Source organism: Epinephelus fuscoguttatus, linkage group LG23, assembly GCF_011397635.1.
Source record: "Epinephelus fuscoguttatus linkage group LG23, E.fuscoguttatus.final_Chr_v1".
Taxonomy (NCBI): Eukaryota; Metazoa; Chordata; class Actinopteri; order Perciformes; family Serranidae; genus Epinephelus; species Epinephelus fuscoguttatus.
In genome coordinates this window covers 26712618-26728554 of record NC_064774.1, presented here as the reverse complement: position 1 = coordinate 26728554, position 15937 = coordinate 26712618, and the positions used below count along the sequence as shown (strand labels likewise).

The following is a 15937-nucleotide window of genomic DNA, read 5'->3' as shown; positions in this document are numbered from 1 at the left end:
ACACCCTGAACACGGAGCCTATCAGAAAATTGAGTTCTGTAGCAGGAATATGCTGCAATTCACTGTCACTGTCTGTCTTTCCTTCTTCCTCTTCTCCATCCCTCTCATTTGTCTGTGTTTTCCTCCTCTTCCATGTGATATTTTAAGGTCTTTCCCTTCTGTGGAGTGTTTTGTCTCCGTTTCCTTTCTGCTTGTTCACCACATTTCTTTGTTGTTGCTACATACCTTGCCTGACATGTTCAATATTTTTTTCTCCACTCCCCTCCCTCTCTCTCACATCACTGATTTCTCCCTCTTTCTTTCTTTTCTTTTTCGAACACTGCACCTGCCCGGTGGCATTTTACCTTAACACTCATACCGTCCTCTGTGTGTGTGTGTGTGTTTGCTCTGCCATTCTGCAATGCAGCTTGACTGTGACTCAGGCTACCATCAGATACACTCACAGAATGCGTCATGCAGGAAGCAAAAGGTGCTTGTTTTTAGAAGAGTGTGTGCATGTGTGTGTGTGTGTGTCAGTGGGTTCCAGCGCTCATGTTTAGGGAAAACTAAACCTGTGTGTTTGGATGTGGGTGGATGTGTTTGGGCAAACCTTTTGTGTTTAGCAGAAGAGCATTTGTATGGGCCTCTGTGTGTGTATGTGTGTGTGTGCTGAATAGATTTTTCTGTTTAGGCTTTGCAGCAGACGCCTCAGGAACCACCACCATGTTTACAGTTCATACTCTATAAATGGTGTGAGTGCCTGCACTCACCTGTCTGAAGCCGACAGGAAGGTGAAATATGTGCGCGTGTGTGCGTACGTGTTGAGTGAAGCTGAGTGCCTGCCTCTCCAGTCTAAGTATTGCCTGATAACCCCGAGTGACCCAGGTAATGAGAAGTGGAACAGTGGCTTCCCAGCAGGCCTCTGGGCCCGCCTCAGCTAAAGCTCCTCCGCCGCTCAAGTCTGCTTTCTCAAGTTTCCCTCCGGTGTGCGCCGGCAGCCAAACACACCAACAGATAAAGCTTACATCTCAATTTACAGCAGGTTTAAGGCTGTTAGCTCGCAGTGCTATAGGGAGATATAGCCTGCATGGAAGGGGAGGATGTGGTCAGAAAGATGCAGGTACAACAAAGAGACAAAATCCCTCTAATAATGTGTCCTGTATAACCTGATATTGACCTTAATGGTGCTTTAAATAACACAAGTACAGTGTTGTCTCGCAGCATGAACAAAATAGCTGCACGAATAATGACATTTCTGTCAGCTCCAGGGCATGCATGACCAAGAGGAAAACTGCGGAACAGGAAGTTAAATGAATCTCATTCACGTGGGAACAAAAACAAAGATGATCTGATAACAGCAAGGCTATCAAGCTCCAGGTTAACAAGATTTATTCTGACAGCAAAATTAAGCTCATCTTGCTCTGATGTTCACTGTTAAAATATTGGTGGGTGGGGGTGGGGGGGCGTTGAGTCTTTTTGAGTTGAGTTTTTTTTTTTAAATGTCATTTTCAAAGGGGCATTCCACCGATTTTACACATGCAGATCAGTTTACTTGTCAAGGTTCGTGCTACACAGCCTGGGAAAACAGTTTTATGTCTTTTGTGGCTCTGCAGAGAGATTTCACACTAATGTCATCATAGCGATGTCAGTTATCTCATTTTTGGCTTAGAGACCTCAATATTTTTAATTGAAAGCCTGTGTTAAAAGTGAGGGAGTGGAGTTTTACAGATGTGGGCGTGTAGCAGGCAGTGAGGGTTTAACAAAAATGCTATAAAGTTGCATTATGGAAAATGTAGGATCCCGTGTTTTTGGAGCTTAACTCACACCAGGGACCAAAGGCTGATTTATAAATGTAGGCCTACGTAAGCTCTATGCAGGACCTATGCTGTAGCCTATGCAAGGGGCCCACACCATTGTGACAAGTAAAACTTGTGAGGCGTTCTGCAGTCACACCTCCCAAACACTAGTTAATAACATCATTAGTCAGGTTTCTATGCCTCTGGGTTGAGCCTCTGTGAAGTGCAGGAAAGTGTGATTGATTCAATTAACATATGAAACTCACATAAAACATGGCTTGCTAGCGACTATATTAAACAAAAGCACAAAATTCGGCACCATTACAACTCATAAGGTTCATAGATAAACCAACTGCCCTCTGCTAGACATGTTTCCCCTCAAATACAACATGCTAACATTATTAGCATAGGCCTATGGCATTTTACATTGCATTAATTACATAAAAGACAAAGCAGACGCGCACATCCAAAAGCTGTTTAACGCAGGTGCAGGACAAAAAGAATAGCAATAAACAACATAAAAAATGTCCGCACTCTCTTGCTCCCTTAGATGAAATTTATTGGCACATCCAAAAGAAGATTTACCCATAAAACATTTGTCTTACATTTGAAACATTTTCCTGACCTACTGTATACAACAAGCTAACATTATTAGCGTAAGCCTTTGACATTATCCTGATGCATAAATTAGCTAATCAGCTAGTGGACTTTTTCTTTTACTCATAAGAAGCCAGAATGAATCACACACAAGACTGAAAGTGCTTTTTTGTGGGGGCTTTATTGTCTTCACAATTTATTGTTTCTTGTCTGGGAAATAAAAGTAAAGAATATTTTGTTTCCAGAGAGGGAAATGAATTTCAGTTTACATTTCTGGTGAGGTGCACATCAGGCTACAGTGGAAGGTACGAGTCTACGCAGAGCCTATGCTGTAGGTACGGTGTCCATTCAATGCAGAAGTATAAACTCTGCTTAAAATCAAACATATCTCAGCCTCTATTGCCTCAATTCTTACAGGTATGATGAAAAATCTGCCTCTCGCAAGTCCCTCAACTTTATAGAAGTGAAGTATTACTTCTCTGGACCACCCCTTTAATTTGCACAAGTACAACTTATGAGAAACGTGCATAAAAAGAGGGTTTATTCTTTACCAGATGAAGTTATACCAGTTAAGATCACTTTGGCCCCTTTCATTATTACCTAATAATGTGGATAATTACTTGGCATTTATTTGTTTCAGCTTTTGAGGGGAATCCTGAAAGAAAAGAGTCACTGATTTAGTCCATCTAGGCAAATACAAGTGTAATTTGTTGCTGAAGTGACATTAGTAGGATTTATTTAGTCTTTTTAACAGAACAGTTACACAACATAATTCTCGCTCTGTTCATGCTTTGTGATCCTGTATTGTTTATTATTTAATGGTCAAACAGTTGTCTGACAGCAGAACAGAGAGAATAATTAAGCAGGTTTGAGTGCTGTGACTCCCAAGCGCTCATGTGGATTTGTTGGAAACAGAAGCAGCGTCTGAGTCAGAGTTAACAGAAAATGGGCTTCTTAACATTACAGGCGTTTGCTTCCTCCCACTTAAACATCAAAGTGTCACTTAGCATTCTGTGAGAATTCTAACAGTCAAGAAAATCCAGCAAATCTCCTCCTCCTTTTTATCTTTTACTACTATAAACACTTTCCCTTCTTTTTCTGCCAGTAGCGACATTTATTTTAACCTGAGATAAAGTCACTATGGGTGTGCATAGACCGCTTTCTGATTTCCCACTGTTAGCCATGCATGCTAGCATGGAGTGTTAAAGCCATCACAGGCCTCGGGAGCTAAGTTGATAACTCATAGTAGTTGGCCTTATCAGCAAGAGATGGCCCTGTGCTGTGAGGGGAATGACAGAGTTTGAGTCATTTGTTGAGTTTATGTCCCTCTGACTGCTGGGTTTCATGTTCTCTGCTCTGGAAAGACCTCTGAAAGCTGTGCAGCCACAGTGAGCCCACCAGCAGTCCTTACTGCAAAAAAACAAAAACAAAACACTTGATGTCGGCTTCTAGCTGGATTTTGACCAATTTGGGTTTTTGCAGATATGCACAATTCATTTCCATTTTTATGTGAAATATATTTCTTCAAAACCTACTGCAGTGTTTACCCCAGGAAAGCCATTTAACCTCATTAAGACCATGTTCCATTAGAGCTGTTCACTGAAACGCCACAGTTACATTCTAATGATGATGATAATAAACCATACGTCAAACAGTTACATTTAAATCACTTCAGGCTGCAGGTTTCCCATACGTGACAGGTGTCAAATCGTCAGCTCGGCTATAAATAAACAGACTGCACATCATTCATATCAGAAGTGGATGACAGACATCAAAACAGCTCATTAGCAAACTAATTAACTGTACATACCTGAGATTTGGCATCGGCAGCCTCGTTCTGCTGATGTGCGGCGATAGTTGTCTGCCTGTTTCTTCCTCTACGGACACGCCTCAGTTCTTACTTCCAAATAGAAGAGCTGAAAACACAAGGAAATTAGTTCTGCAAGAAGTGGAAAAGTAAAAGTTTTTGTTGTTGGTTTGTTGTCTATAATATTTCACTTTCATTTCCCATGCATACATTTACATGTATATGCATTCCAAGTATTTCTGTGCAACCTTTATGTTAGGATAGACAAATCCGCTAAGGTTTTGACAACAGCAAACAGTGGAGGAGGTCATGATAATGTACCTTTTAATGGAGGCAGCGTTATAGAATGCGGTTAGGCCATTAAGTACATTGCAACATGTGGATGGTCAATTCTTTATGCAATATCACTGATTTAAATGTCTTTGTCTTGTCTTGTGGTCGTGGCTCGCTTGAACTACTTCACACTGCCCCCATGGTTTCCAGTGGTACTATTCCGTTTGGTCTGTATCAGTAAGCTTTCAGAGAACATGCAGAAATATGGACGACATGAACGCGTGGTACACACAGAAGGCTCCATCAGTGTCCATATGTGTAATCTATCGTTTAGCATAAATGAGCCCTGTACAAGATTTTGATCACTGAAAAACATCTCTAAGCAGAAGGTAGTTGACAGGGAAAAAGAGATAAGAAATAAGAAGATGTTTTTCTAATAACTGAATTCATTTTGGTTTTGGATTGGTGGTTATTTTCCTCTATGTGGATCATCAACTGGTGGTCATATTTCTAAACTTTCGTCTCCACCACTTCATGAGGTCAGCAGGGGATTACGTGAGATTGTGTGGTACAAATTTATTTGTGCAGTTGATTGCACAGCAGTTCCTCTGTAAAGGCACCTGTTCCCACTGAAGGAGAGAAAATAAGAGAGAAGTAGGAGAAATAAGAGAGGTAAAGGACCCATCTGTTGCTCATTCAGCACCAAGGACAGGTGGCTCTGTACTGGTTTATATTGCAGAGAGCACTTTAATTAATTATTCCCTCCCTCTTCTCTTTTTCTTTCTATTTTCTTGCTCCCTCTCTCCTCCCTCCAGGTTCAGGGACGACAAGGGCTACGTTCTGTACCCTCAGATCGGGGACCGGCTGGACCTCATCTGCCCCCCGCTGGACACCGCCAGGTCCACGCCAGAGTACGAGTTCTACAAGCTCTACCTCGTGTCGTCGCGAGAACAGGCGGACCGCTGCGAGGTGACCGGCGCCCCCAACATCGTGCTGACCTGCGACGAGCCCGCCCGCGAACGTCGCTTCACCATCAAGTTCCAGGAGTTCTCGCCCAACCTGTGGGGCCACGAGTTCAAGAGCATGCACGACTACTACATCATCGGTGAGTCAAGGAGGCAGAACGAGCACTGGAGATGAGGGGATGGAGTATGTGTTGGTGGGCGTGTGTGTTTTGCTTTATTGCAGCAGTGTGTGGGGGGTGATGGGGGGGTTGTTATGATTGCATGGCTGATTTCTGATTGTGCCTGAATGTGTTTGTTTATTTCAGTGATGATGGTGATGATTGGGCGGGTGTGTTTAGAGTAATTAGGTTTGAGAATTGTGTGTGATCCGGTCCATGGGTGGATACAGTAAATGACTTACACTGTAAAAAATGACCAGATGAGCCAGTTGTTTTTGGGATACGTTAGGGTCTTTTACCAAATCAAACCTTGCTGTAGCTGCGGGTTATCTGATTAACTTTTATTAATGTCACTTGTTTTACTTTTGTGGAATTAAGCAAACTTCCGGCGATGTTTCTTTAAGCAGAAGAAAAACCTACCTTCTATTCTATTCATTTTTTGCAGCATGTCCCTGGATTTGTCCTTCTGTGCAGCTTGTGTGGGATTTTGTGTTTAGTGAAGTATGGTTACATTTGTGCTTCAGTGTCGTTTCTAAGTGTGTGTGTGTGTGTGTCTGTCATTGCTAAGTCTTTGTCCTGCTCGGCTGCTGTGCTGGCCTCGGGCCTGTTTACTGTTACTGCCAGCCTCGCAGTGACCGCAAATGGCGCAGCACAGTTTGTTTTGGTTTATCCAGAAGGTTTGTTTGGAGTTAGGCCTGTGTGAAGACCTGATGAGGTCATCAAGGCGAGCCAGGCCAAGCGTTTGTATCGGACGGAACAATCTGCAAGTAAAGGTCGCGTCAACCGAAACCTGTGGGTTGTTTTTAAAAACGAACTGAGAGCCAAGAGCGTTCGGCGCTCACAATTGGAGTAAGGCACGCACAAAGCACACACACTCATGCATGTATACACACACTTTTGCACACCCACAAGTTTCCAATACAAACACAGGCACTGTAAAAACACCCCAGGAGTGAGAGAGTGAGCAGGATAGACAAAGAGAGAGAGAGAGAGAGACCCTGTTTGATTCCCATAGCTCTCCTCCCACACACCTGCAAGCTCTATTCACTCAGGTGTGCAAATGCTCTTTTCACTTCTTTTCATCTGCGAGTTGAAAAAAAAAAAAACCCTAAAAACGACGGAACGAGTAGAGCCAGGAGGAGCAGGAAGCTGGGACAGAGATGGAGAGACAGACGGGGATAGAGAGACGGAAAGAGACAAAGAGAATATAAGATCTCTCGAAGTCTGTGAAGTCCCTCATGCCTTTTTGTGTTCTATATTTGTTCGCCGGTTTCAGGTGCGCTCGGTTTTTCCGCTATCAGTCCTCATACCCGGCGTGTTTGTGAAGAGAGGTGAGGCACTGGGCACATTTCTCCTGCGCCCTGCATCATTATCAACATACAAGTATTTCACTTAGATTAGATATGAGGAGGTGAGACAGAATGCGGTGGTACAGTAAGCCACCATGTATGCATGTGTGTGTATCAGTGCGCCGCATTTGCACCCAGGGACCCAGCGATACAGGAATTTTGGCGTGATAAGTAGGGAGGAAAATTAATGCAATGTGATACCCTCTGATACCTGATTCAGTGACTGACAGATATTGGACAGTCACGTCAAATATGGCTGCAAGATACACTCACAGCATACATAAACACACTGATAGCTAAATTAGATTATCTTGTCATTTAAAATATGTTATGTTAAAGCACATATGTTAAAAGATTGGCTTATTGATATATTAACATGCATACATCCCCTCCTCCTAATGAGAAATTCAACATATATACATGTAATCTAAGCTACATCACTTCAGAAACATTGATATGATACATAAGAAATGTACAAACGTAGTGTATCTGTGTTTTGCAGAAATGTACAATGCTCACATTCTCTTCTGGCAACTGGGCTGGTTGTGTGTCAAACACACCCAGTCGACTGCTTATTGTGCACAAAGCCAGTACACACTGGAGAACTTCCATCAATAAACAAGTCTTTTTTCACAACATCTGTCTTAAACTTGAATTTTATTACATTGCAGTAAAGTAAAAACAGTCATAAAAACCCTTCACACGCTTGGAAATATGCAAACAAAGGGCCAAATGTGGCCCACAGTCCTCATTTTTTTACCACCTCTTTTCTGTGCTCAAACCTGGCAACTGAAGTGTCCAGAGATAGAAACACCTTTATCTCCACACACAGACCAGACTGATCGATTGACAGCTCTAGCCCAATCAATGACGGCTGCAACACAAGGTCACACACGCACACACAAGTGTACTCACACATTTGAAGAGAGAGAGAGAGAGTTTTGACAGGTGAAGAGACGGGGGTGTAGCTGATCATAAGGAGCATTTGGTGCTGTTATCTTATTGATAACGTCACCAGATAGCTTGTGTGCAGTGTGTCTTTGATCATGTGCTCTTAATGAAGAATTGTATTTAGTCTCTCACCAGAGCTTCTGTGTACTTAATGAGGCTGTGAGATAATTAATAACTGTTAATCCTGCTGCTCATTTAGAGCAGTATCACGTATCTGCTGTGGCGTGTGTGTCCTTACTGGCCTTATATGGAAAATTTCATGCATACTGAACACACTGTGGACTGGCTTGTCCCTGACTTCAGTAACAGTAAATGGATGTTTGTGCATGTGTGCGAGGGCACCCGTGTATGTGCAGGCCTCAGGGAAATCGTGTTTTAATTAACCTATAGCATGACGTGATTTAATTTGCACAGTGCAGACCATGCAGGCACACACGGAAAGTGTATGTGCGGTGATGTGGAGGGGTTGGATGGTGGAGCAGCAGGAGGGGACCGGGCAGTGGAGGTTAATTTCAAAGTTAAACCTATTACAGATTACGAGTAACTTGCTTAAAGTCCACTGGGTAATCAGTTTCCTTTGCTGTTTGCCACTGTGATGCACGGTGAGTGATATTAAAAACTCAAAGAAATGTCATTTCCACATCATAATTTGTGCTGACATCATCAACAAGTGGTATCATTGATCACTTGAAGAAAGAATAATGTTCGTGTCTGAAGAAAATCAAAAGTTTCCTTTGTTTTTGCAGCCACTAATGCATCACAGATGCCACTGTTTTGTAATCAGATTACTTGAATCCCATTAAATGTAATTCTTTGCTTCTGTATCCTGTGGAGAGGAGAGAAAGAGTGGGGAAATTGATTAGTTATACTCATTGATTGATGTTTTCATTCATAACATGAGGTCAGAGTTTATGTAAACCCATTTCTCTGTCACACACATACTCTCCCCCTCTCTTTCTCTGTTAGTTTTGTCTGTCTCTCACTCCATCTCTCCACCCTTTTAGTTTCTCCTCTCTCCTTCTTTTTTTTCCCCATTCAAATCCCACCACACACACATATACACACACACACACACACACACACACACACACACACACACAGACAAGCTCAGTACATCAACCCAAACCGCAGATCAAGCCTTTCACTGCTTTTAATGAATCCTTTGAAAGCAGGCGCCAGGGCCTTGTGTAACACACACTCTGCGCATGCATGCACAAACTCACACACATGTTCGCACACATTCACAATCAGAGTGCGGCCTTGATGACGTGTTTACTTAATGAGAACTGCGAGAGGAAACCGTCTCCATGCAGCTGATCTGCAACTTAAAGGACAGGGAACACATGGGAGGAATCAGCTGATTTTTAAAGAGTCGGTTTCTCAAATTACCAAAGCAAAAAAAATTCTCACGTATTCCTTGTGGTATCAAGCCATGCAGATCATTTTAGTTTAATTTGCTCAGGTTTTGAAATATTTCCTCCTGATATTTTTGCTGATATCAAAAAAATCAACAGCAGCATTTTCAGAAACAGCGTCCATGTTGCTCTGGATAATCCACAGACCTCACTGTGAACTGTTTTTACTTAAAGAAATCATCCCTGTACTGTAAAACCTGATGACAACATGTACTGTTTTTGTTAGACAAATTAGGAAAGATATGTTAAAGGTCCAGTGTGTAGAATTTAGTGGCAAATTCTACACACTAAATCCTACACACTGGACCTTTAAAATTGGGCAAATTCAAAATAAAATGGCTTACAAGTGTTATTCAATTGCGCCTAAATATACTTTTCTATATATTATATTAATCATGTTCAGTTTATGGTCCAAAGTGGCAAGCACCTTCTATCAAGTACAAAAATGGACTAAAACAACATTACAAGTAAGAGGCCTGGATAGCTGTCAAACCAATGTCTTTTTCTTTGTACACTGAGAGATGGAAGTGAAGGCTGGAAAGATATAGAGTGGCTGAGCGACACAACAAGGAGGAGAGATGGGGAGGATGCGAAGTTAGAGTAACAAAATGTAAGAAGATGTATGTGCGGGGATGAAAGGGCAGAAAAGGAGAGGGAGAAAAAAGTGAGAAAGATAGAAGACGATGGCAACAGACAGAGACAGGTCTGTCGTTGTGTGTGTGGCTGATGGCAATGGGATGTGAGTGTCAGTTGACACACAGACACAGCTTCTCATCTGCAGGGTGACACTGAAACAACGCGGCCACTTTCAATCACCGCTGCTGCTGTCAGGAGAATAGGACACACACACACACACACACACACACACACACACACACACACACACACACATATATGTTTAAACACAGCAGTGTGCACACCAACAGTGAATGATTGCAGGCTCACAGTCAACATACATATGACCTCATATGTTTGTGACCTCTCTCTCTCACTCACTCACACACACACACACACACACACACACACACACTCACATGTCACTAATCTTCCTTGGTGCTCGAACTAACATATGCATGCTCACATCGCCATACACGGGGGCTTTCTCATAAATATATGCACTCACACACACATTGGCATACAGGCAGGCTTGTGGTTGTAAACACACACACAAATCTGAAAATAGCTCACACACACACCCAAAAGACACACACACACACACAGAAAGATTGGTTGCAGTGAACGGGTCAGTCGCTATGGGACTGCAGTGTTGTTGTTGTTGCATACTCAGACAGATGGCAGTGTGTATGTGTGTGAGTCAGTGAGTGTGTGTGTGTGCACGGGTAGAGGTATGAAATTGTGTGTCTGTTTTGTGTGCGACTATGCGGCTAGCATGTGCATGTATGCCTATGTAGGATGGACATGAAGGTATTTTTCTGTGTCTGTGTGCACATGAATGACTCCCAGCGGTGTGTTTAGGGAGCAGGGCCCCCCGGGGCTTTGCGGAGAGCCTGGTGCTTGCTGTCGCACAATAGCGGAGATAAACAACCCCCTGCTAATATGAATAATAGAAGAGCTGACGGGGGCCTGCACACCTAGAAAAATAAGTGTGTTTGTGCATGTTTGCATGTGTGGGTACGTTTCTGAGTTTTGCGGGAAAGTTAATGGTGTGTTGGTGCGCGTGTGTGTGTTTGTATGGGAGTTGTTTGCATACCATGGTGTCTCAGTCTCTTTTCTGCAAACTTTATTTTCTCTCTCTTTGACTCGGTATTGTTTTCCTCTCCTCCGTCTCTCTGTTTATCTTGCTTGTCCATCCATCTGTCTCTTTTCCCCTGCTGTATTTTTATGCGAATTTGTGTGTCTTTAATGGCAAGTTTTGGTTGGTGTCTCTGTGTGCAACACGGGACAGGGTGGGGCTACATGTGTGTGTGTGTGAGTGTGTGTGTGTGTGGTCTAATTGTTGGACAGCACAGGGTCGGCGCAGCGCGTGCAGACAGCAATGTCGAAGTGTTCAATAATGCAGAGGTACTCACTGGTTTATTTATCAGGGTTAAGCTGAAATAAATGACACAGAATCCAGATGGGGGAGAGGGAGGGCAGAAAGAGGGGAGAGAGGAAGAGTGAGAGACAGATGAAGAGAGAGAAAGATGGGGGAACATTAGTGAAACGGAGAGTGAAATAGAGGAGAGAGAAGAGACAATGGAGGAGAGGAAGCGGAGAGAAACACTGCACTGCAGCCTAAATGAGCTGCACCTCTCCACCACTCCGCGTTAGTTTATGATTCCCCATGTGCATACGTGCGTGGCTGTCTGTGCGAGTGTGTGTATGTTTGTGAGCGGCGCACAACTTTGTTTGCGACTGCAGAGAGGGGAGCAAAAGTGAGAGATTCGAGGGAAGGACGGGCAGAGGGAGTGATGGAAAGCAGCTGGGTGGAAGAGGTGAAGAATCCAGGGACTGTGAGAAATCTATATCTGCTGAATATTTGATCAAGTTTAAGCCCTCAGATTTGAGCCTCCTGCCAGGCTCTAAAGCAAGCAGAGACACAGGGGAGAGAAGAGGAAGCTGCAGGAAAGAGGGAGAAGAGAGGTCGAAGGAGGCAGAAACGAGATGACCACAGTGAGGGGCTTAGAGCGAGGCAAGGGGTTGTTTCATACAGAGTAATCCCACTGAATTCTAAATGGTTGTGTAGCATCCCATTTTTACTTCTGTCACAGATAAAGAGATAAACTTGAATACGTGTTGGGAAAGTGGTCATACATCTCATTTAAACATGGAGCGTATTATGCACTTCTCTCATTTATTTAATGGTGTTTAATGCTTTTAAACCCCGTAACAAGCGGCACCTTTGTTTGTGCACTAGCTTTCTTTGGAGTTTATGATCAAAAAGTCCAAATTAATCCAAGTGATACTAAGACAAATCTGCAGCACACACAGGCATGAAAAAGTAAGGCTTTTCTTTTGAGATATCAAAGTAGTTTACACATACAGAATATTGAGGCTCTCTGCTTTCATAGAGTGTAGAATTTGTCAAAATGTTGCACATACTTAACCAGATATTTAACCGTCTCAAGTAGGGTAACAGACTATGTGATTGGTAATCTCAAGAGGGAACCAGAAATCCCACACTATGTTCCAATCCCATTTCATATTTTTACCCCTACCCCTTATTTTTGAGTGCCCCATTGCCATTTGGAACAGACTTACAAGGGATGGTGTTTGAAATCTTCCCCTATCCTGATACGTCGTCAGTAGTCGTCAACAGCATTTACTTAAACAGATGCGGCTATGGCAATAATGGTATCATCACAATGACATTTGCCATTTATCTGGTGGAAATAGAAAAGCACAGAAGCTTGCGATTTGTTCACAATCAATCAAACAAGTAATCAAATTTTTAAAAAAGCACTGCTTCATTACCAGGCAACTAGCAGAGCTCTGTAGGCCAACATTAGCAACCCATGCTCCCACCCTGCCAATCTGCACTGATATTAGAGGAGCAGTAACAAGTGCAGCGACTTAGTTGCTGGACTTTAGTTAAATTTCGGGCATCACATGCCATTTAGGGGAGTAATGCAGCATGTAAATATGTCACAATGCAACTCAACTGTCATGGCCAAATCAGCAATAGCAATGTAATATTAGCCAGCTAGCTAGCTACTTAGACATAAGCATACTACTAGCGCTTATTTTTACCACTGTTATAAAGAAAAGGACCATAATACATTAAAACAACAATCAACTATGATAATATGATGGTTATCATCATTTTTAAATCTCTGATAATGAAGAAAATATATTTTGTGGGGATTTTTTTGTTGCTTGTGCAGCCATCTTGAATTTTGGACTCTGCCTCTGGAATCCTTTGTTTGGGACATGTAGCCCTAAAATTGCACCCATCCCTCTATCTCAACAAAAATCAGAGCACCCTACACCCAGACGTGAACGCACAAACCGAAGGGGTAAGGGCTAAGTGGTAGGGGCAAGGAAGTGTATTGGGATTGAGCCTATGACTTGATGAAGGAAAACCCTTAACAAATGTGGCTGATAATGTTAAGGATTTCTTTCATCTCAGTAAACCGACTTGTTGGTCCTATGCCCTTATGTCATATGACTTTATGATGTGCCAAACCTTTTACCTGTTCATTTTACCACGAGTCTTACTGTACATACAGTGACACACAAGTGAAATTGTGTTACACGTTTTCCGACTCCAACTGTGTTAAAACTTTCACATCTGTTGCAGCCCTCAGGAGACATCATGCCTCGAGTTCGCCCCTGACAGCTATTTTTGAGGTGGACCTGAGACTGCTTTTCTAGCCCGCAACACATTTTTCACACTCCACTAAACACATCGAATTCTTGGGGCAAACCGCTTCAGTTAAACTCTCATGTGTGAAAATGGCCTCAAATAAAGTGCAAAAGTGGAAAATGGAATAGAATAGGCCAGCAGGGGTTTGGTGCAATGGATCCAACTAATTTCCCCTCTAGAGATAAAAGTTTATCTGCATCTCTCAATGGATAAGGGGAAGTGGAGAGTAGGAAAGATGACTCTATTTAAAAAGATTGTACTCAACTCAAGTGTTTTTAATGATTAAGCGTCAGATCGCCCCGAGCTTCACTGTGTGCATCTTCATTATATGCATGAGAATATATTCATATACTTAAATACAGTATGCAGATCACTGAGAAAACACTATAAACATGCAGCATACTGCATGTGACACCTATATTGTGGGATACAAATGAGGCCAAGGTATTTGTGGTACAGATAATAGGGGAGAGGAGAGGGACGGGAGTGAGCTGATGTAAAGTGACACTGGGAGAGAGCGAGGGATATTTGGGCAAGAAAAAAGAAGAGTGAGGGAGAAGAGAAAGGGGCGGAAAAAAGATGAAAAAAAGATGTGTGCTGAGTGTGAGTAAGAGAAAGTGACAGATCGCCTGGCCGATTTAGGTCAGCAATCAGAGCCGCGCTACTGTCTGTGAGATCGGCTGTGTGTGTGTGTGTGTGTGTGTGTGTGTGTGTCTGTGTTTCGGTATGTGTGTGATGTTGGTTGGGTGCTTATGTGTGTCTCTTTGGGCGGAGTGTACATTTGTGGGTGTTGGTGTGTGACTGTGTAGTTTGTGAGAGTTTGCGTACGCATACTTGTGTTTGTGGGGTGGGGGCTGATTGCGTGAGTGAGTGTGAATACGTCTCTGCTGTTAAAGGTCAGACAAGAAGAATCCCTCCCTAATTGGATTGGGCCTGGTTAACATTGTATGATTCGTTTAACCTTCCTACACTGTCTGTCTGTCTCACACGCGCACACACACACACACACACACACACACACACAGATACACAAACTTTACTCGCTCTCAGCCGCAGCTTGACAGACAAAGGCATCATTGTGCTGTCGCCTTCTGCTAGGGAACCTTTTGCAGAAGGATGCGTTACGCAGCAATCAGAAATGGGGGAGTTCAAAACAAGCGCACCTCTCGGCTGACCTCTGCCATCAGCAGAAGGCATTATCCTGCTAATATAGCTTTGATTTAGTGTCCAGGTTCACGCAAACATGACCCCTGATCAACATAATGAAAACATTCACACAGACAGATGCGTAGCTCAACACGCAGACATGGTGTGTGTGTGTTTGCTTACACACACAGACAAACTTTGTGTTGAAATGTGTCTCGATAAACCATCTGTCCTCCCTTTTTCATTTGATAGAACGGTTCGAAATTTGAGAAAATGCGGCTATTTTCTGTCTTTTTGAGAGTGGAATTAAAAAAAAGCTGGAGTGAGGGCAGAGTTAGCCTAGCTTAGCATAAAGAGTGGAGACAGATCGAAACTACTGGCCTAGCTCTGTCCATAATAAAAATCAAAAAGCAACATTAGTTGATCATTACATGTATCTATACTTTTTTTCCCAGAAGGTGAGACAAGAAGACAGCTGGAATTATGCTGTGATTAGCCTAGCTTAGCTTAAAGAGTGAAAACAGCGGAAAAACTGCTAGCCTAGTTAGCTGTCTTATTTACACAGTGTATCTGCTCATGCTTTCTTTTCGAAAGTGAGATGAGAAGATAGTTGGAGCAACGCGCAACGAGTGAAAACAGTGGGAAACTGGAAGCATCCTGACTCACAGACACAAAATTGATATCAGACCTCTCTTAACTTCCAGAAAGAAAACAAATTAGTATATTTTCCAAAATGCTGATCTAGCCCTGCAAGACACAGCAATCTGATGCACACTGCTGGGCTTTTTATGGGCTTGTATGCCAGTAACAGGCGTGATCTTTGCCATGTGTGAGGGAGATTATGGTGCTCTCTGAGATGAATTGGACGCGGCAGCTGTTCAGTGGAAGAAGATGGCGAGGAAGAGGAGGAGCAAGAGGAAGAAAAGTGAGAAAGAGAGAGAGTAAATTACAGGGAAACGGACGAGCTAAAATAATTTGAGCGCACAGAAGACGAGAGGGAAGCAGAGGAAGGGTTGTCTGTGGACGGGCTGATGAAAGAGGATTTCTGTGTGCTGTGAGGAGACAGTAGAAGAAGACAGTGTTGACACTCAGTGGAGCAAGAGGGCCCACGGCTCAAAGACACAAGGACAAACAATCAGCTGCAAATCCTTTTTAACCACCATTTAAGCGGCCCTAATTACCCCAAAAAACTCCA

The 15937-nt window shown here is 43.0% G+C and overlaps 1 protein-coding gene across 1 annotated transcript in view; it reads left to right on the top strand.

The window, feature by feature from the left end:
- The window catches only part of efnb3b (ephrin-B3b), a 94514-nt gene that overhangs the window by 42469 nt on the left and 36108 nt on the right, over window positions 1-15937 (top strand). The window contains exon 2 of the mRNA XM_049568501.1: window positions 5268-5557. Coding sequence (XP_049424458.1) covers window positions 5268-5557 — 290 coding nt within the window. The remainder of the gene's footprint in view (window positions 1-5267; window positions 5558-15937) is intronic.